The sequence below is a fragment of the Salmo salar genome, chromosome ssa05, assembly GCF_905237065.1.
Source record: "Salmo salar chromosome ssa05, Ssal_v3.1, whole genome shotgun sequence".
In the NCBI taxonomy this organism is placed as follows: Eukaryota; Metazoa; Chordata; class Actinopteri; order Salmoniformes; family Salmonidae; genus Salmo; species Salmo salar.
The window spans coordinates 83458784-83480604 of NC_059446.1; the positions used below are offsets into that span (position 1 = coordinate 83458784).

Here is a 21821-nt window from a genome sequence, read left to right on the forward strand (position 1 = left end):
CATAAGGGGGGGGTGCAACTCAATATTAGAAAGCTGTTCTTAATGTACTCTGTATATATACCACAGGAGGTTGGTGGCACCTTAATTAGGGAGAACGGCCTGGTGGTAACAGCTGGAGCAGAATAGGTGGAATGTGTTTGGTGCCATTCCATCTGCTCAGTTCCAGACATCATTATGAGCCGTCCTCACCTCAGCAGCCTCCACTGGTGTATACTCCGTGTACATTCTAAGGTTCTATGGTTTGTCTGTGCTTCAAAAGGTACATCTGAAGACATTTGAGCCAGTTGAGTAATGTTACAGAACAAGTGCTTTATTCTCCTACTGTAATGTAGCCGCAGTGATATGTAACATCTGTACAACTGCTAAACAAAACGCAGACCATACAATATGCTGTGATGAGAGACACAAACATGTACAAAGTTATGCAGGCAATTATGAATTCATCAATCCATGACGTATAATAAACCGTGGACACGTATCGAAGCGCGGAAATGAACCTTGACGAACATACATTGAGAAGGCTGCAAACAACTGCTAAGCAAACATCATTTACATACATGTACAAAACATCAAAGACTCCTTTCAAAAAGAAAGGTGGTTGCATTACATGTACAGTCAAGATTATAAAAATGAATGACATTCTATACAATATTTATAGTTTTATATTTAAAATGATACATTTATACTTGTATTAATGTGCAGGCATTGTCCTCCACCTCTCTCCCAGAAACCCACAGACACTCATCCTGAACTCACAAACCTGTCTCTTATGTCTGCCTGTACAGTTAGACTAACATGTCTCTTATGTCTGCCTGTACAGTTAGACTAACCTGTCTCTTATGTCTGCCTGTACAGTTAGACTAACCTGTCTCTTATGTCTGCCTGTACAGTTAGACTAACCTGTCTCTTATGTCTGCCTGTACAGTTAGACTAACATGTCTCTTATGTCTGCCTGTACAGTTAGACTAACCTGTCTCTTATGTCTGCCTGTACAGTTAGACTAACCTGTCTCTTATGTCTGCCTGTACAGTCAGACTAACCTGTCTCTTATGTCTGCCTGTACAGTCAGACTAACCTGTCTCTTATGTCTGCCTGTACAGTTAGACTAACCTGTCTCTTATGTCTGCCTGTACAGTTAGACTAACCTGTCTCTTATGTCTGCCTGTACAGTTAGACTAACCTGTCTCTTATGTCTGCCTGTACAGTTAGACTAACCTGTCTCTTATGTCTGCCTGTACAGTTAGACTAACCTGTCTCTTATGTCTGCCTGTACAGTTAGACTAACCTGTCTCTTATGTCTGCCTGTACAGTTAGACTAACCTGTCTCTTATGTCTGCCTGTACAGTTAGACTAACCTGTCTCTTATGTCTGCCTGTACAGTTAGACTAACCTGTCGCTTATGTCTGCCTGTACAGTTAGACTAACCTGTCGCTTATGTCTGCCTGTACAGTTAGACTAACCTGTCGCTTATGTCTGCCTGTACAGTTAGACTAACCTGTCTCTTATGTCTGCCTGTACAGTCAGACTAACCTGTCTCTTATGTCTGCCTGTACAGTTAGACTAACCTGTCTCTTATGTCTGCCTGTACAGTTAGACTAACCTGTCTCTTATGTCTGCCTGTACAGTCAGACTAACCTGTCTCTTATGTCTGCCTGTACAGTCAGACTAACCTGTCTTCCTTATGCTTGACCTGTGTCTGTCCACTGTTAGAAACACCAGACTATTAGCTGTCATTCCAACAAAACATCAAACAACAATTCCAGTTGAATATGTTGAGGTCAATGCCATATATTCCCCATGATGCAACATGTTTTATTTCAGAACAGTTAAATACTCAAGTAGTTGGTGAAAGTAATAAGCCACAACGTTTAGAGATTCAAAAGAAAATACAAAGTTGATGAAATAAGGCGCTTTGTAGGTGTTTCACTTTTTTGTAATACAGGAAGGCCTTAATACATGTTCAACCTTTCATAAGATCAGTTATTATCACACCTCTCAAACCCACTGTCCGAGCCTTTCTACAAAACCTTTGTGCAACACACTGGAGAAAAAGCGAATGCATGTTTCAAGTTGACCTTATTCATTTAGTTAGCTACCTTTCACAGTGAGCCAAACTGGAGCTGAACAATGTTGTAGTAACAGACATCTGAAAGGTACATGTTTAAAGCTTTTTAAGGAGCACCCTGTGGAGCCCCACCATTAGGCACAGTCACTGCCATGCAGTCAGTCTCTACAGGGAAACAGTCACTGCCATGCAGTCAGTCTCTACAGAGAAACAGTCACTGCCATGCAGTCACTCTCTACAGAGAAACAGTCACTGCCATGCAGTCAGTCTCTACAGAGAAACAGTCACTGCCATGCAGTCAGTCTCTACAGAGAAACAGTCACTGCCATGCAGTCAGTCTCTACAGAGAAACAGTCACTGCCATGCAGTCAGTCTCTACAGAGAAACAGTCACTGCCATGCAGTCAGTCTCTACAGAGAAACAGTCACTGCCATGCAGTCAGTCTCTACAGAGAAACAGTCACTGCCATGCAGTCAGTCTCTCTACAGAGAAACAGTCGCTGCCATGCAGTCAGTCTCTACAGAGAAACAGTCACTGCCATGCAGTCAGTCTCTCTACAGAGAAACAGTCAGTCACACAGAGTCTCGCTGGTGTATTGAACCGGGCATCACTGAGACCTCAATATGGCTATTCTACCCTCTGGATATCCCAGAGGTCAAAGTGCATAGACAGCTACATGATGTCTCTCTAACTCACCTGGCTGTAGAGCTGCTTGGCTCACTGCTACTAAAGGATGTAGTCATAGTTACTACTAGTCCTGCTAAAGTATCAACATGTTCAGGGAAAAGTGGAGTTTCTCCCAGACACTGAGCTACGGTCTGTTTAGAGTCCCCCTCCACTAATGGTTTAGGTTTGGATATGGGGAGTGTAAGCTGATCCTAGATCAGTGCTAACTAAGGGGTGACTTGAGCAAGCGTGACAGAGTTGTGGTCAAAACTAAAGTGAATATTGAGCTTTCCTACTGGTTAGGGCTGTTGGAAGATGTGTTGATGGAGAACACACACACACACACACACACACACACACACACACACACACACACACACACACACACACACACACACACACACACACACACACACACACACACACACACACGTCAGCCTGTCTGTGGGAGAGCTGGGTTGGAGAGGTCAGAGGTTAGACAGAAGGTCATCTTATTCCTCCCTGGTCAGTCAGCCAGCTGGTTTTGCCCTTACAGACTAAACTCCCTAACAATACACTGGTCCTCTGTAGGTCAGTTGGTAGAGCATGACACTTGCAACAACAGGATAGTGGGTTTGACTCCCGTGACCATCCACACATAAAGAATGCATACATCACTTCGTGGTTTGAATAAAAGCCTCTGCTAAATGGCATGAAAACACACCAACAGCAGACACAGTGTCCATCAGCGCTACACTCACTGAGACTGGGGGAAACAATGACTTATAAAGGCTTGTTAGCTCAATGGAAAAGTTCATGATGATTAAAAGGTATTTGAAACAATTGACATTCCATTTAGTAATAAAAAAAAAGACAGAGAAGTTCAGGCACGTTGTGATGTTTTGGAAAGCATTCGGCTAAAACTGCTGAGCCTCGTTAGAGATGGTAGTAAGACCTTTTCATTATAAAGGGATAGAAACTCAGCCAATCGTTCTTTAACTGTCAAACACAGACTGACAATCAGACTACAAAAGCATGGAATCAATCAACTCTCTCACCTCATATCTCTCTCTATATGTCGCCTACAGTATGACAACCCCACCTGGGATATTGAGGCAGACAGAGGACAACGCCAGGCTCATATCTGGAATGTTCAGGTCATTTGGAATGTGCCGCTAATTCTGGAAGCCTGGCTGCAGCAACACTAGAACTACACTAAAGGAGATGTCTCTTAAAGCTTTACTTGGTCCTGGAGAGTGGAGGGGTCAGGGGTCAGCCTCCAGGAGAGTGGAGGAGAGAGGGGTCAGCCTCCAGGAGAGTGGAGGAGACAGGGGTCAGCCTCCAGGAGATTGGAGGAGACAGGGGTCAGCCTCCAGGAGAGTGGAGGAGACAGGGGTCAGCCTCCAGGAGATTGGAGGAGACAGGGCTCAGCCTCCAGGAGAGTGGAGGAGACAGGGGTCAGGAGTCAGCCTCCAGGAGAGTGGAGGAGACAGGGGTCAGGAGTCAGCCTCCAGGAGAGTGGAGGAGACAGGGGTCAGGAGTCAGCCTCCAGGAGAGTGGAGGAGACGGGGGTCAGGAGTTAGCCATCCAGGAGAGTGGAGGGGTCAGGGGTCAGCCTCCAGGAGAGTGGAGGAGACAGGGGTCAGCCTAAAGGAGATTGGAGGAAACAGGGGTCAGCCTCCAGGAGAGTGGAGAGGTCAGGGGTCAGCCTCCAGGAGAGTGCAGGAGACAGGGGTAAGCCTTCAGAAGAGTGGAGGAGACAGGGTTCAGGGGTCAGCCTCCAGGAGAGTGGAGGAGACAGGGGTCAGCCTCCAGGAGAGTGGAGGAGACAGGGGTCAGCCTCCAGGAGAGTGGAGGAGACAGGGGTCAGCCTCCAGGAGAGTGGAGGAGACAGGGGTAAGCCTCCAGGAGAGTGGAGGAGACAGGGGTCAGCCTCCAAGAGAGTGCAGGAGACAGGGGTAAGCCTCCAGAAGAGTGGAGACAGGGGTCAGGGGTCAGCCTCCAGGAGAGTGGAGGAGACAGGGGTCAGGGGACAGCCTCCAGAGCTGCCTCGGCTAGCTGGTGTCACAGTGCAGGGTAATATGGCTGATAGAACAACAATACTAGGATGTATTGCTTCAATTTGAACATATTCTCAACACCGTTCAATCTTTCATTACATGTAACGCCCTCTAAATAGCATCGATGGGTTGCTAGGGTAACAGTCATGGTCCTTTCTAGAAAAAGAGCATAATTCAATAGAAACGCCAGATTCCGGTGCGTAACCAAGTAATAGCATATCATGGCAACAGTTCGACTTGGTTAAAAACAACAACATCAACAACAACAACAACAACGTGGAGGCAGTAGCATCCCACACACTTTCTTAGCTAAGCATCTGATCAAGTACCTGACACTACATACCCTGTATGTTACACATGTAACCAGAACATTACACTATTCAACACAGTAACTATCTGACACATACTTATCTGACAGTGGTACTCAGACTCAGTCTCTGCTAGTCAATCCATCAGTCACAAGCACACATACAAGAGAATCGTCCCAAATGGCATTTACCCATAAGGCTCTGGTCAAAAGTTGTGGCCTTTATAGAGGAAAATGTTCCATTTGGGACGCAGACATAGTCACAGAGGTGACGTTAGGGAGGTCACAGAGGTGACGTTAGGGAGGGTCACAGAGGTGACGTTAGGGGGGTCACAGAGGTGGCGTTCTGAGGCTCATGTCCCATTGCTGTGTCACCACAGTGACCCGGTGAGGGTGTCGGTCTAACAGAGGTATGACATCACAAAAACGCCACACGGGTTAATGCTGCATGAATTGCAAAACTCCCTTTCAACTAAAGTACAAATGTAAAAAAAATAGATAAAAAACATGAGACAAAAATAGAAGACAAATAAGATCGAAGACAAACCCAGAGAACACATATTAGTTAAAAAGGTCTATAAAAATACTACTATAGCTACTGTAGAAAGAGCAGCCCTGCAGGCCTCCGAGGTTTCTCTCCAGAGGTTTGTCTTCAGAGGTTTCTCTTCAGAGGTTTCCCTCCAGAGGTTTCTCTCCAGAGGTTTCTCTCCAGAGGTTTCTCTCCAGAGGTTTCTCTCCAGAGGTTTCTCTTCAGAGGTTTGTCTTCAGAGGTTTCTCTCCAGAGGTTTCTCTCCAGAGGTTTCTCTCCAGAGGTTTCTCTTCAGAGGTTTCCCTCCAGAGGTTTCCCTCCAGAGGTTTCTCTCCAGAGGTTTCTCTCCAGAGGTTTCTCTTCAGAGGTTTCCCTCCAGAGGTTTCTCTTCAGAGGTTTCCCTCCAGAGGTTTCTCTCCAGAGGTTTCTCTCCAGAGGTTTCTCTCCAGAGGTTTCTCTCCAGAGGTTTCTCTCCAGAGGTTTCTCTTCAGAGGTTTCTCTTCAGAGGTTTCCCTCCAGAGGTTTCTCTTCAGAGGTTTCTCTCCAGAGGTTTCTCTCCAGAGGTTTCTCTTCAGAGGTTTCTCTCCAGAGGTTTCTCTCCAGAGGTTTCCCTCCAGAGTTTTCTCTCCAGAGGTTTCTCTTCAAGAGGTTTCTCTCCAGAGGTTTCTCTGGACCGGGTCCTGGAGATGGAGGCAGTGTGTGAGGCCGCCCGTCCCGTACTAACAAACAGACAGCCCTCAGAGAGCCAGGCAAGGGGGGGTTAGACCAGGGATGGGATGGGGTTGGGGCTGGGGGTACGGCTTGGGGGGCTGGTGGTACGGGTTGGGGGCTGGTGGTACAAGTTGGGGGCTGGGGTTACGGACTGGGGGTACGGGCTGGGGGCTGGGGGTACGGGTTGGGGGCTGGGGGTACGGACTGGGGGGGTACTGTAGTCTCTCTCTGTCTTGTCTCTAGTGGATGGGGTTGATGTCTGTGCGGTGGTTGGGCAGGCCGTGCACAGTGCTGCCCCCTACAGCTGTGCTGGAGGTGGTGATGTTGTTGTGCTGGATGACCTGCTGCTGGGAGCAGGCTGGGGCCGGGCTGCCTGCTGGACTGCTGTCTGGACCTGAGGGGAAGAGGACAACACACAGGGTGAGGGGATGATTGCTAATGGTGTGTGTGTGTGTGTGTGTGTGTGTGTGTGTGTGTGTGTGTGTGTGTGTGTGTGTGTGTGTGTGTGTGTGTGTGTGTGTGTGTGTGTGTGTGTGTGTGTGTGTGTGTGTGTGTGTGTGTGTGTGTGTGTCATATCTGTGTGAGTGCAGTGCTTGTAGAAACATGAATGGGTGTGTAGTGACCATGAAACCCTCAATAGAACAACTGTCTCTAGATGTCTGTTTAGCCTAAACAAACATGGTCCAACAACCTCCAACAGTTAAAACCCTCTTTATTTTCACCAAAAATAGAATCGTTACATTTCTATGTACAGTATAAACCACTGAACACTGTGTTTTCCAACGAAACATCTATCATATAGTCCTTTCAGATAAATGGAATGAGGCGCGTTGAAAGCACCTCGGCTTCGCCATGTTTGTTGTCTGTCTGAACGGTAACACTGCAGCTTTTGAAAAGCCTCCACCAAACCTTTAGTTTTGAAGCACCACTGAACAGGCATTTAACTGCTGCTTCTGAAGCCGGGCTAACATCCATCACTAGGCAACCACAACTGTCAATCAAATGATCTCCATCTGCCTGCGCTCAGACCACTCTCTCCTAAGAAAAGTACTTTGAAGTATGTTAAATACAATCACTGACAAATACATTTAGTAGAAAGAAAACACATCTATCTACCATAAAACAAACTGCTGAAGAACAGCAGCACTTTATTTATTTAACTGGGTAGGTCAGTTAACAACTAATTCTTATTTACAATGACGGCCTAGGAACAGTGGGTTAACTGCCTTGTTCAGGGGAAGAACGACAGATTTTTACCTTGTCAGCTCGGGGATTTGATCTGGCAACCTTTCGGTTACTAGTCCAACACTCTAACCACTAGGCTACCTGCCGCCCCATCAATCAATGTTTATTGTTGTCAGGGAAACAATAGAACATTCTATGCCGAAGCAGAATTCTACTGTCTAAAAAAAGTAGACGCTTTGTAAATTGTCTGAAAGGTTATCAATTATCCACCCGTTACTGTAGCTGCGTCCTATGTATGAAAAGGGTCAAATAAACATGCATTAAAAAAACTTTATCCCTTTGAAAACATGTTTGATACATTTTCACAACATACTAGGAGTGACATCTGTACACAGACAGACTGGGCTTATCAATGCAAGTCTCTCCCAGTCAGTCAGTCCAGCCCAGTCTACTCACCCTCTAAACAAGGAGCCATTGAGAGCAGGGCAGTGCGAGGGGAAGTGAGCCTGATTTTCCCCTGCCTGTCTGCTGAAGCCTCACAGCACAGGGAGGGCCTTCTGCCTTCTCCTAATTACATGGAAATGTCACTCCTATCCATATCAGAGGGTGGGGTTCTGATGTCATACTCTGCTGCTGTGGAACAGTCCAATAACCAGCAGGGGGATCGGGACCGGCGGGACGGGACATGGGAGTTTGGACGCCGGTCGGCAGTCTGTGACATCTTTCTTCAGTGGAATCTCTGCAGCGACCAAGGGCTGTGGTTCAGTTCTATGACTCCGGTCCACTTCTGATGGAAAAACAGGCCTCATATTCTGGGGTTGTGATGACCAGTACCAGACTTCCAGGCCAGGTGCTATCCTAGTGCCTCTCTCCCCCACATCCATGAAACAGCGTGGCTCCTGCCAGCATCCGTACACCCTGTGTGATACACATGGCAGGATCCATATGTCCTCATAGTGCAGTGAGTGTGGGACAGGATGTCTTGACAGTCACCACCCTGGACTGAACACCCTAACCTCAGGACTGCTTCTGACTCATACACACAGACACTGTATGGCTGTATGGCTGGAGAACTGGGAAGGTTCTCTATGCAGGTTTAGCTGCATACTCGTGATAAGGCACAGGGATGAGTGTGTGTGTTTCGGGGTTTTGTGTGTGTGTGTGTGTGTGTGTGTGTGTGTGTGTGTGTGTGTGTGTGTGTGTGTGTGTGTGTGTGTGTGTGTGTGTGTGTGTGTGTGTGTGTGTGTGTGTGTGTGTGTGTGTGTGTGTGTGTGTGAACAAGCTACTCACTGAGGTAACCTTGGGAGTCTTTCTGCAGAGTGGTGATGGGGCAGTCTTTATGGGTGAGGAGGAGCTGCTTGAGTTGGGTCACCTCGTTCTTCAGCATGGTCACCTCATTCTGAAAACAATCAATCAAATGTGTTTAATAAAGCCCTTTTTACATCAGCAGTTTCCACAAAGTGCTTTACAGTTACCCACCCTACACACATTTTGAGCACAATAAGAGAGATTTACTGTTAGCTGGACTGAGTGATTATCTCTGCTTGGTGAATAAATTCAGCTTTTTTTGTTGTTGAATAGATACTTGATAAAGGCCCATTTTTTATAAAAGGAAAATAGCTTGTTTAAGCCACACTGCAAAACTCACAATAAACATTCTGCATCATTACTGCGATTAAGTTTATTGTCATTGCTAAAACCATGTACAGTTACAGGATTAAGATTTCAATCTTAATTGGAATTTAATAAAACTACGGCAAATAAATGAACCAGCTCGTTATTAGGAATGTCAAAAGAAAGACATCATTTCAGGGGCTGGTTTTGATTTATGGTTGAAAATCTCTGAGTGTCTGCCTCCTAGAACTACAACAAGCCCCTACGGAACAACAGACTGAACTACAACAAGCCCCTACGGAACAACAGACTGAACTACAACAAGCCCCTACGCAACAACAGACTGAACTACAACAAGCCCCTACGGAACAACAGACTGAACTACAACAAGCCCCTACGGAACAACAGACTGAACTACAACAAGCCCCTACGGAACAACAGACTGAACTACAACAAGCCCCTACGGAACAACTGACTGAACTACAACAAGCCCCTACGGAACAACAGACTGAACTACAACAAGCCCCTACGGAACAACAGACTGAACTACAACAAGCCCCTACGGAACAACAGACTGAACTACAACAAGCCCCTACGGAACAACAGACTGAACTACAACAAGCTCCTATGGAACAACAGACTGAACTACAACAAGCCCCTACGGAACAACAGACTGAACTACAACAAGCCCCTACGGAACAACAGACTGAACTACAACAAGCCCCTACAGAACAACACACTGAACTACAACAAGCCCCTACGGAACAACAGACTGAACTACAACAAGCCCCTACGGAACAACAGACTGAACTACAACAAGCCCCTACGGAACAACAGACTGAACTACAACAAGCCCCTACGGAACAACAGACTGAACTACAACAAGCCCCTATAACTATAACAAGGGAGAGTGGCAGTATGTCTGAGTTTAGTGGAGCAGTTCTCCTCCCAGGTTGAAAGAACATCAAACACATTGAAAGTGCTTGGTCTTCATGATCTGAACTATAGAGAAGCAGAGACGTGTGGATGAAAGGAAAACAACCATTGGTAGAGTTGGAGAAAGAAAGAAGGTCTGTGTTGGAGATGGGTGTTACCTAACTTTTACAAGAGTTGAGCAGCATTCAATTCAATTCACTAAACTTTATTTAGAATGCTGTACATAGTGATGCAGGCACGTACACAGCTCTAGGGGTGCTGGAGCATCTGCACTTTTACCCACTTATGAAAAAAACGGTCCCTTTTGATTAAAATCAAATCTAATTTTATTGGTCACACACATATTTAGCAGATGTTATTGCAGGTGTAGTGAAATGCTGTTTTTTCAAACAAATGACTTTTTATTAAATGTTTAGTGTCTTTTCAGGGAAGGGGGCAGCTGCAGGTCGCCCCTGTCAGTAGCAGAACAAGTGTTTTCACTCTGAGCACCTGCCCCATCAAAGGTGTGTGGCCCTGCAGTAGAGAACATATTTACTACATCTCCCTGCTTTATGGACATAAAAGTCTAATGTGAAGACCTGCAACACGTCCCAAATAGCACCATATTCCCTATATAAGCTCACTACTTTTGACCAGAGCTCTATTGGCCCTATGGGCCCTGGTCAAAAGTAGTGCATTAAATAGGGTGCCATTTGGGACATAACCATCCAGTCCACATAACTCCTACCAGAAGCTGCATGTTGGTCTGGGTCAGCTCTTCAGCCTTCTTCTCCAGTGACACCACCCATACTTTCCTCTTCTGTCTGCATCGCGTGGCCGCCGCTCGGTTTCTCTCCAGAAACTTCCGCCGCCGTTCGTCAGGGTCCTCGTCCACCGTCCGCCTGCGGCGTCCACCGCTAGGGGTCGGAGACTGCATCGTCTGGCTCGGCTGCATCTGCTGGGCCGCCGGCGACAACTAGAGAGAGAGAGAGAGAGACAGAGAGAGAACAAGGTCACACACACAAAGGGAAAGGGAAAGGGGAGACCTAGTCAGTTGTACAACTGAATGCCTTCAACTGAAATGTGTCTTCCGCATTTACAGGTCACTAAGAAGGACTTCAACCATGTCTCATTTCCATGTTTCATCTACCCTAACATCTCATGAAAGTCTTAACCTAGCTGAATTGGTTGTACCCTCCTGGTTCTAACTTCTACCCTACCTGTTTAAAGTCACTATTCACAGTCCCTACTCTACCTGTTTAAAGTCACTATTCACAGTCCCTACTCTACCTGTTTAAAGTCACTATTCACAGTCCCTACTCTACCTGTTTAAAGTCACTATTCACAGTCCCTACTCTACCTGTTTAAAGTCACTATTCACAGTCCCTAGTCTACCTGTTTAAAGTCACTATTCACAGTCCCTACTCTACCTGTTTAAAGTCACTATTCACAGTCCCTACTCTACCTGTTTAAAGTCACTATTCACAGTCCCTACTCTACCTGTTTAAAGTCAGTATTCACAGTCCCTACTCTACCTGTTTAAAGTCACTATTCACAGTCCCTACTCTACCTGTTTAAAGTCACTATTCACAGTCCCTACTCTACCTGTTTAAAGTCACTACTCACAGTCCCTACTCTACCTGTTTAAAGTCACTATTCACTGTCCCTACTCTACCTGTTTAAAGTCACTATTCACTGTCCCTACTCTACCTGTTTAAAGTCACTATTCACAGTCCCTACTCTACCTGTTTAAAGTCAGTATTCACAGTCCCTACTCTACCTGTTTAAAGTCACTATTCACAGTCCCTACTCTACCTGTTTAAAGTCACTATTCACTGTCCCTACTCTACCTGTTTAAAGTCACTATTCACAGTCCCTACTCTACCTGTTTAAAGTCACAACTCACAGTCCCTACTCTGCCTGTGTCACACTCTGACCTAGGAGAGCTGTGTTTTCTCTGTTTAGTTAGGTCAGGGTGTGATAGGTGGGTGGACATTCTATGTTTTGTGTTCTATGTTTTGGCCGGGTATGGTTTCCAATTAGAGGCAGCTGTCTATCCTTGTCTCTGATTGGAAGCCATACTTAGGCAGCCTGTTTTTCCCTGTGTTTTTGTGGGATCTTGTTTTTGTGCAGCTGTGTGTGAGCAGCCCCAGAACGTCACGTTTGTTTCAGTTTCACCTGTTTCTTGTTTTGTTCGGGTTCACTAATAAAATATGTGGAACTACCGGCACGCTGCGCCTTGGCTGATTTATGACGGGGAATTCGAAGATAGCACCCGTGACAACCTGTTTAAAATCACTATTCACAGTCCCTACTCTACCTGTTTAAAGTCAGTATTCACAGTCCCTACTCTACCTGTTTAAAGTCAGTATTCACAGTCCCTACTCTACCTGTTTAAAGTCACTATTCACAGTCCCTACTCTACCTGTTTATAGTCACTATTCACAGTCCCTACTCTACCTGTTTAAAGTCAGTATTCACAGTCCCTACTCTACCTGTTTAAAGTCACTATTCACAGTCCCTAGTCTACCTGTTTAAAGTCACTACTCACAGTCCCTACTCTACCTGTTTAAAGTCACTATTCACTGTCCCTACTCTACCTGTTTAAAGTCACTATTCACAGTCCCTACTCTACCTGTTTAAAGTCACAACTCACAGTCCCTACTCTGCCTGTGTCACACTCTGACCTAGGAGAGCTGTGTTTTCTCTGTTTAGTTAGGTCAGGGTGTGATAGGTGGGTGGACATTCTATGTTTTGTGTTCTATGTTTTGGCCGGGTATGGTTTCCAATTAGAGGCAGCTGTCTATCCTTGTCTCTGATTGGAAGCCATACTTAGGCAGCCTGTTTTTCCCTGTGTTTTTGTGGGATCTTGTTTTTGTGCAGCTGTGTGTGAGCAGCGCCAGAACGTCACGTTTGTTTCAGTTTCACCTGTTTCTTGTTTTGTTCGGGTTCACTAATAAAATATGTGGAACTACCGGCACGCTGCGCCTTGGCTGATTTATGACGGGGAATTCGAAGATAGCACCCGTGACAACCTGTTTAAAATCACTATTCACAGTCCCTACTCTACCTGTTTAAAGTCAGTATTCACAGTCCCTACTCTACCTGTTTAAAGTCAGTATTCACAGTCCCTACTCTACCTGTTTAAAGTCACTATTCACAGTCCCTAGTCTACCTGTTTATAGTCACTATTCACAGTCCCTACTCTACCTGTTTAAAGTCAGTATTCACAGTCCCTACTCTACCTGTTTAAAGTCACTATTCACAGTCCCTAGTCTACCTGTTTAAAGTCACTACTCACAGTCCCTACTCTACCTGTTTAAAGTCACTATTCACAGTCCCTACTCTACCTGTTTAAAGTCACTATTCACTGTCCCTACTCTACCTGTTTGAAGTCACTATTCACGGTCCCTACTCTACCTGTTTAAAGTCACTATTCACAGTCCCTACTCTACCTGTTTAAAGTCACTATTCACAGTCCCTACTCTACCTGTTTAAAGTCACTATTCACAGTCCCTACTCTACCTGTTTAAAGTCACTATTCACAGTCCCTACTCTACCTGTTTAAAGTCACTATTCACAGTCCCTACTCTACCTGTTTAAAGTCACTATTCACGGTCCCTACTCTACCTGTTTAAAGTCACTATTCACAGTCCCTACTCTACCTGTTTAAAGTCACTATTCACAGTCCCTACTCTACCTGTTTAAAGTCACTATTCACAGTCCCTACTCTACCTGTTTAAAGTCACTATTCACGGCCACTTCCCTAAAAACCAAATTATGCCTACGCCACGTGCCCTCCACCTCCCCACCACTTCTTCCCCGTCTGAGGGCGTCAGTCAGTCAGTCAATCAGTCAGTCAGTCAGTCAGTCAGGAGCAGGTGGGTGGGTGAGTGAGTAACTGGACTGATTTACAGAGCAGCCCTGCCCGCCTTGTTAAAGAAGTGTCAGGCCAGTTTTCCACCGCCCACCTCCACTCAGCCTAACCCTCACAGACACACAGTCAGAAAGAGCCTGCTCTGCCTTCTAAAAGCCCTCAGTTTGCCCACTGACTGGTCCTGACATATACTTGGCATGGGTCAAGTGCTTTCAGTCCTCAGATCATTGCCGTTTTTAGGAGGAAGGTGGAAAATACAAGTTGCTTTGATGGTGGCTGTGTATACAGCCAGTGTTGTTGTAATGTTTTAATGGTACAGAAGGATATATTTGGAACATACATGGGGGGGGGGGGGTCCTGATGGCTCAACAGTGAAATATACATTAATGGTCTTAGTTAACCTTTGGACTTATTGTAATTTACATCACTAACTTCCATGTCAACATCACAACATCAGTCCTGGGACAAATGTTTGAATCAATGTCAAATATAGGTGAAAACCAAAGACAATAACAGTATGTATTGTTAGTTGATGCTAGGCTGTGTGTTCTGTCAGGTCTCCATGACTAGTGCTAATAACCCAGTCTTATAGGCTTACAACACCTAGAACATGTTGTGACCACTGGACTGACTGACTGAAGCCCTGGTCTGTACATTATCCTAACCCTACAACACCTGGAACATGTTGTGACCACTGGACTGACTGACTGAAGCCCTGGTCTGTACATTATCCTAACCCTACAACACCTGGAACATGTTGTGACCACTGGACTGACTGACTGAAGCCCTGGTCTGTACATTATCCTAACCCTACAACACCTGGAACATGTTGTGACCACTGGACTGACTGACTGAAGCCCTGGTCTGTACATTATCCTAACCCTACAACACCTGGAACATGTTGTGACCACTGGACTGACTGACTGAAGCCCTGGTCTGTACATTATCCTAACCCTACAACACCTGGAACATGTTGTGACCACTGGACTGACTGACTGAAGCCCTGGTCTGTACATTATCCTAACCCTACAACACCTGGAACATGTTGTGCCCACTGGACTGACTGACTGAAGCCCTGGTCTGTACATTATCCTAACCCTACAACACCTGGAACATGTTGTGCCCACTGGACTGACTGACTGAAGCCCTGGTCTGTACATTATCCTAACCCTACAACACCTGGAACATGTTGTGACCACTGGACTGACTGACTGAAGCCCTGGTCTGTACATTATCCTAACCCTACAACACCTGGAACATGTTGTGACCACTGGACTGACTGACTGAAGCCCTGGTCTGTACATTATCCTAACCCTACAACACCTGGAACATGTTGTGACCACTGGACTGACTGACTGAAGCCCTGGTCTGTACATTATCCTAACCCTACAACACCTGGGACATGTTGTGACCACTGGACTGACTGACTGAAGCCCTGGTCTGTACATTATCCTAACCCTACAACACCTGGAACATGTTGTGACCACTGGACTGACTGACTGAAGCCCTGGTCTGTACATTATCCTAACCCTACAACACCTGGAACATGTTGTGACCACTGGACTGACTGACTGAAGCCCTGGTCTGTACATTATCCTAACCCTACAACACCTGGAACATGTTGTGACCACTGGACTGACTGACTGAAGCCCAGTTCATATGTTATAGCAACCTAACAGAGTAAAGGCCTAAACTCCCCAAACGAGTGCGTGTGAGGTATTTAAGATTAGACTGATCTGCAGCTGACCCTCCTGACCGCTGAGACTGACCTGCAGCTGACCCTCCTGACCGCTGAGACTGATCTGCAGCTGACCCTCTTGACCGCTGAGACTGATCTGCAGCTGACCCTCCTGACCACTGAGACTGATCTGCAGCTGACCCTCTTGACCGCTGAGACTGATCTGCAGCTGACCCTCCTGACCACTGAGACTGATCTGCAGCTGACCCTCCTGACCGCTGAGACTGATCTGCAGCTGACCCTCCTGACCGCTGAGACTGATCTGCAGCTGACCCTCCTGACCGCTGAGACTGATCTGCAGCTGACCCTCCTGACCGCTGAGACTGACCTGCAGCTGACCCTCCTGACCGCTGAGACTGATCTGCAGCTGACCCTCCTGACCGCTGAGACTGATCTGCAGCTGACCCTCCTGACCGCTGAGACTGACCTCCAGCTGACCCTCCTGACCACTGAGACTGACCTGCAGCTGACCCTCCTGACCGCTGAGACTGATCTGCAGCTGACCCTCCTGACCGCTGAGACTGACCTCCAGCTGACCCTCCTGACCGCTGAGACTGATCTGCAGCTGACCCTCCTGACCGCTGAGACTGATCTGCAGCTGACCCTCCTGACCGCTGAGACTGATCTGCAGCTGACCCTCCTGACCGCTGAGACTGATCTGCAGCTGACCCTCCTGACCGCTGAGACTGATCTGCAGCTGACCCTCCTGACCGCTGAGACTGATCTGCAGCTGACCCTCCTGAACGCTGAGACTGACCCCCAGCTGACCCTCCTGACCGCTGAGACTGATCTGCAGCTGACCCTCCAGACCGCTGAGACTGATCTGCAGCTGACCAACCTCAAAGGAAAAACTGACTTTGTGTCTGTTGCCAGGTAACTAACCTCTTCTTGGCAGTATGGCCACGGCCCACGGCTGAAGGAAAATGTGTCTGACCAGCCCCGGCGCTTTACAGTGAATTTGTAATGTAATTTCCTCTACTGCATTTAAACCAAACCACTAATGGCTGTCTGTCTACCAGACTGTTAAAGTACAGGACTGAACTCTTATGGTTTGGGTTAAAGTAGGTGCTTTTGGCTTCACATGTGGTTTCAGTAGGTACTTGCCATGCTTTGGTTTTGTGACAAACCTTCATAAACCTCTGTATATACATGAATGGTTCTGATATTTACCTTCCTCTACCTCTGGCTCCGGTACCTATGCGTGGGGAAATAATCACTTGTGAGTGCTAACCTGTGAATGTGACCCTGGTCCAGAGTGAAGTGGAGGGTGGGGTGAGGTCTGGTGTGGGTGTCCAGGGTGGAGGTGAGGCGGGGGTGAGGTCTGGTGTGGGTGTCCAGGGTGGAGGTGAGGCGGGGGTGAGGTCTGGTGTGGGTGCCCAGGGTGGAGGTGAGGCGGGGGTGAGGTCTGGTGTGGGTGTCCAGGGTGGAGGTGAGGCAGGTGGGAGTTGTGATGGGGGTTGTGGCCCTGTGGGTGGTGGTGCCCGCCCTGGCCATGCCCGCCCTGGCTGTGGCCGCTGTGGTGATGGTGGGGGTGGTGCTGGTAGGCGTGGCTGTGGGGCGGAGCCGGCAGGTGCTGGTGAGGGTGGGAGGGGTGAAGGTGGTGGTGGCCGCCCCCCTGCTCCTGCTGCTGCCGCGATGACATCATCTCCATCATGTGACCCATGCTGTTCATGTTGCCGTTGGCGATGGCTCCCGGGTGGTGCGCTAGCGCCGCCTTCAGCCTCTGTATGGAGAAGAACAACAACATGGCCATGTTTCTATCATTCACTGGGATTAGGGACAGAAGTTCTTCCTGGTCAAGTCATGTGGCCAGGAAAAACTTCAGGGGCTTACTATGCCAGACCATAGAGTTAAATGATTAATCTCTTTAGGCCAGACTGTCTGTTTGACAGTCTATCATTGAGTTAACTGGCAACAGGTACTGTAGGTCAATTGAAAGTGTGTTGACTATTGACTGTGAGACGATACACTGCTGCATTCATCTTTATACTGTACATCCACATGTCACGGCTGAGGTACAAAGCAGAGCTGAGCCTGACAGCCCTCACCCTCTCTCTCTCTCTCTCTCTACTGGCTTCTTACTTTCCATCTCACTCTTTCACTCGCTCCCTTCCCTCTGCCTTCCTCTCTCTTTATCCCTTTCTCTCAGTTTAGACAGTGATCTTGCTCTCTCTCTCCCTTTCCATCTCTCTCCTTTCCTCTCTCCATCTCTCTCTCCTTTCCTCTCTCCATCTCTCTCTCCTTTCCTCTCTCCATCTCTCTCTCCTTTCCTCTCTCCAGGTCTAACTGGATGAGGGATACGTCTGTCTGTCTGTCTGTCTGTCTGTCTGTCTGTCTGTCTGTCTGTCTGTCTGTCTGTCTGTCTGTCTGTCTGTCTGTCTGTCTGTCTGTCTGTCTGTCTGTCTGTCTGTCTGTCTGTCTGTCTGTCTGTCTGTCTGTCTGTCTGTCTGTCTGTCTGAGAGCCCGAGGCTGGTCTGTTCTATGTTTACTCAGGGGGCAGGTTTGTTGCTTTAACCGTGTGGTCTACTTAAGACTCACTGAGAGGCTCTGAGAACTGGCCAAGATCTGAGACCAGAGAGAGAGAGAGGCAGAGAGAGAGTGGGGAGAGAGAGGGGGGACAGTGAGAGAGGCAGAGGGAGGCAGAGAGATGGGGGAGAGAGAGGCAGAAAGAGAGGCAGAGAGAGAGGCAGAGAGAGAGGCAGAGAGAGGCGGGGAGAGGAGAGAGAGAGAGAGAGAGAGAGGAGAGAGCGAGAGATGGGGGGTATAAAGAGAGAGAGAGAGGGAGGGAGGGAGGGGTGGGACAGTGAGAGAGAGAGAGAGAGAGAGAGAGAGAGAGAGAGAGAGAGAGAGAGAGAGAGAGAGAGAGAGAGAGAGAGAGAGAGAGAGAGAGAGAGAGAGAGAGAGAGAGGGGGGGACAGTGAGAGAGGCAGAGCGATGGGGGAGAGAGAGAGAGAGAGAGAGAGAGAGAGAGGGGGGGACAGTGAGAGAGGCAGAGCGATGGGGGAGAGAGAGAGAGAGAGAGCGAGAAAGGGGACAGTGAGAGAGGCAGAGAGAGGCAGAGAGATGGGGGAGAGTTAGAGAGAGAGCGAGAGAGGGGACAGTGAGATAGGCAGAGAGATGGGGGGGAGAGAGAGAGAGAGAGAGGAGACAGTGAGAGAGGCAGAGGGAGGCAGAGAGATGGGGAGAGAGAGAGAGAGAGGCAGAAAGAGAGGCAGAGAGAGAGGCAGAGAGAGGCAGAGCGATGGGGGGAGAGGGAGAGAGAGAGAGAGAGAGAGAGAGAGGAGAGAGCGAGAGATGGGGGTATAAAGAGAGAGACAGAGGCAGAGAGAGAGGAGAGAGAGCGAGAGAGAGAGAGAGAGAGAGAGAGCGAGAGAGAGAGAGAGAGCGAGAGAGAGAGAGAGAGAGAGAGCGAGAGAGGGGACAGTGAGAGAGGCAGAGAGAGGCAGAGAGATGGGGAGAGTTAGAGAGAGAGCGAGAGAGGGGACAGTGAGAGAGGCAGAGAGAGGCAGAGAGATGGGGGGAGAGAGAGAGAGAGGGCTTTTCAAGGTGCTCTGTATTCCTGGTGTTTACCAGTCCCACCACACCACTCCTCAAGTGTCTGTTTGTTTGGGCAGACACTTAAAGAGACAACCCCCAAGGAAAGGGAAAAATCACCCACTCAAATCCGAATACAAACATACAAGTTCCAAAACGTGTCTGCTGCACTCACTGCACGTCTGATCTGTTGAGAACTAACTTAGTCATAATATTAAAAAAAACATGTCTGCACCTTTTCATTTTTCTGTTCCATTTGGGAGGAGGTTTTGGAATAACAGTGTGAGAGAGTGTTGAGTCTGGGACTGCCACTGTAATGACTGTAGTGGATTGGCTGGGGCTTCATTCTGAAAGGTGCTCAGTTAACATAAAGAGGAACTGTACTGTAGCTTTACGGTAGTATTAATGGGATTTTCATCATTGGCACAAAATCTATAAACTTACTAACTTATGTTAGTCTTATGTTGTCTGCTAACTCTCCATCTCCTCTCTCTCCATCTCCTCTCTCTCCATCTCTTTTCTCTCCATCTCTTTTCTCTCCATCTCCTGCCTCTCCATCTCCACTCTCTCCATCTCCTCCCTCTCCATCTCCTCCCTCTCCATCTCCTGCCTCTCCATCTCCTCTTTCTCCATCTCCTCTCTCTCTCCATCTCCTCTCTCTCCATCTCCTGTCTCTCGATCTCCTCTCTCTTCATCTCCTCTCCCTCCATCTCCTCTCTCTCCATCTCCTCCCTCTCCATCTCCTGTCTCTCTCCATCTCCTCTCTCTCCATCTCCTGTCTCTCTCCATCTCCTGTCTCTCTCCATCTCCTGTCTCTCTCCATCTCCTCTCTCTTCATCTCCTCTCTCTCCATCTCCTGTCTCTCTCCATCTCCTCATCTCCTCTCTCTCCATCTCCTGTCTCTCTCCATCTCCTCTCTCTCCATCTCCTGTCTCTTTCATCTCCTGTCTCTCTTCATCTCCTTTCTCTCCATCTCCTGTCTCTCTCCATATCCTATCTCTCTCCATCTCTGCTCTCTCCATTTCCTGTCTCTCTCCATCTCCTTTCTCTCTTACCTTCATAGATCCTACTGCTGTCATGGTTCCTGTTCTTTATATTACCTTCATAGATCCTACTGCTGTCATGGTTCCTGTTCTTTATATTACCTTCATAGATCCTACTGCTGTCACGGTTCCTGTTCTTCATAATACCTTCATAGATCCTACTGCTGTCATGGTTCCTGTTCTTTATATTACCTTCATAGATCCTACTGCTGTCATGGTTCCTGTTCTTTATATTACCTTCATAGGTCCTACTGCTGTCATGGTTCCTGTTCTTTATATTACCTTCATAGATCCTACTGCTGTCATAGTTCCTGTTCTTTATATTACCTTCATAGATCCTACTGCTGTCATGGTTCCTGTTCTTTATATTACCTTCATAGATCCTACTGCTGCCATGGTTCCTGTTCTTTATATTACCTTCATAGATCCTACTGCTGTCATGGTTCCTGTTCTTTATATTACCTTCATAGATCCTACTGCTGTCATGGTTCCTGTTCTTTATATTACCTTCATAGATCCTACTGCTGTCATGGTTCCTGTTCTTTATATTACCTTCATAGATCCTACTGCTGTCATGGTTCCTGTTCTTTATAATACCTTCATAGATCCTACTGCTGTCACGGTTCCTGTTCTTCATAATACCTTCATAGATCCTACTGCTGTCATGGTTCCTGTTCTTTATATTACCTTCATAGATCCTACTGCTGTCATGGTTCCTGTTCTTTATATTACCTTCATAGATCCTACTGCTGTCATGGTTCCTGTTCTTTATATTACCTTCATAGATCCTACTGCTGTCATGGTTCCTGTTCTTTATATTACCTTCATAGATCCTACTGCTGTCATGGTTCCTGTTCTTTATATTACCTTCATAGATCCTACTGCTGTCATGGTTCCTGTTCTTTATAATACCTTCATAGATCCTACTGCTGTCATGGTTCCTGTTCTTTATATTACCTTCATAGATCCTACTGCTGTCATGGTTCCTGTTCTTTATATTACCTTCATAGATCCTACTGCTGTCATGGTTCCTGTTCTTTATATTACCTTCATAGATCCTACTGCTGTCATGGTTCCTATTCTTTATATTACCTTCATAGATCCTACTGCTGTCATGGTTCCTGTTCTTTATATTACCTTCATAGATCCTACTGCTGTCATGGTTCCTATTCTTTATATTACCTTCATAGATCCTACTGCTGTCATGGTTCCTGTTCTTTATATTACCTTCATAGATCCTACTGCTGTCATGGTTCCTGTTCTTTATATTACCATCATAGATTCGACTGCTGTCATGGTTCCTGTTCTTTATATTACCTTCATAGATCCTACTGCTGTCATGGTTCCTGTTCTTTATATTACCTTCATAGATCCTACTGCTGTCATGGTTCCTGTTCTTTATATTACCATCATAGATCCTACTGCTGTCATGGTTCCTGTTCTTTATATTACCATCATAGATTCGACTGCTGTCATGGTTCCTATTCTGTTCCCAGAACCTTCAGAAGCTAAAGAAAGCCTTTCCTCTCTATTTTAAGTACTTTAACATCAGCACTAATATAACTCTGCATTCACGCGCACGCATGCAATGCACACGC

At 47.0% G+C, this 21821-nt stretch overlaps 1 protein-coding gene and 1 long non-coding RNA gene across 6 annotated transcripts in view; both read right to left on the minus strand.

The window, feature by feature from the left end:
- Window positions 1-289: 289 nt before the first annotated feature.
- LOC123743202 (uncharacterized) lies at window positions 290-6398 on the minus strand. Its single transcript, XR_006770024.1, has 2 exons — window positions 901-6398; window positions 290-760 (listed from the first exon to the last, which is right to left on the minus strand). It is a non-coding gene; the product is annotated as an uncharacterized lncRNA (long non-coding RNA).
- Window positions 6399-6490: 92 nt separating this feature from the next.
- LOC106573409 (cyclic AMP-responsive element-binding protein 5) overlaps window positions 6491-21821 on the minus strand; it is an 88687-nt gene continuing 73356 nt past the window's right edge. For all 5 annotated transcript variants that reach the window (XM_045719192.1, XM_045719191.1, XM_045719190.1 and 2 more), the window contains 4 exons: window positions 16878-17369; window positions 10780-11007; window positions 8793-8901; window positions 6491-6711 (listed from right to left, as the gene is read on the minus strand). In XM_045719192.1, the coding sequence (XP_045575148.1) occupies window positions 6557-6711; window positions 8793-8901; window positions 10780-11007; window positions 16878-17369 (984 nt within the window). In that variant the 3' untranslated portion in view covers window positions 6491-6556. The remainder of the gene's footprint in view (window positions 6712-8792; window positions 8902-10779; window positions 11008-16877; window positions 17370-21821) is intronic.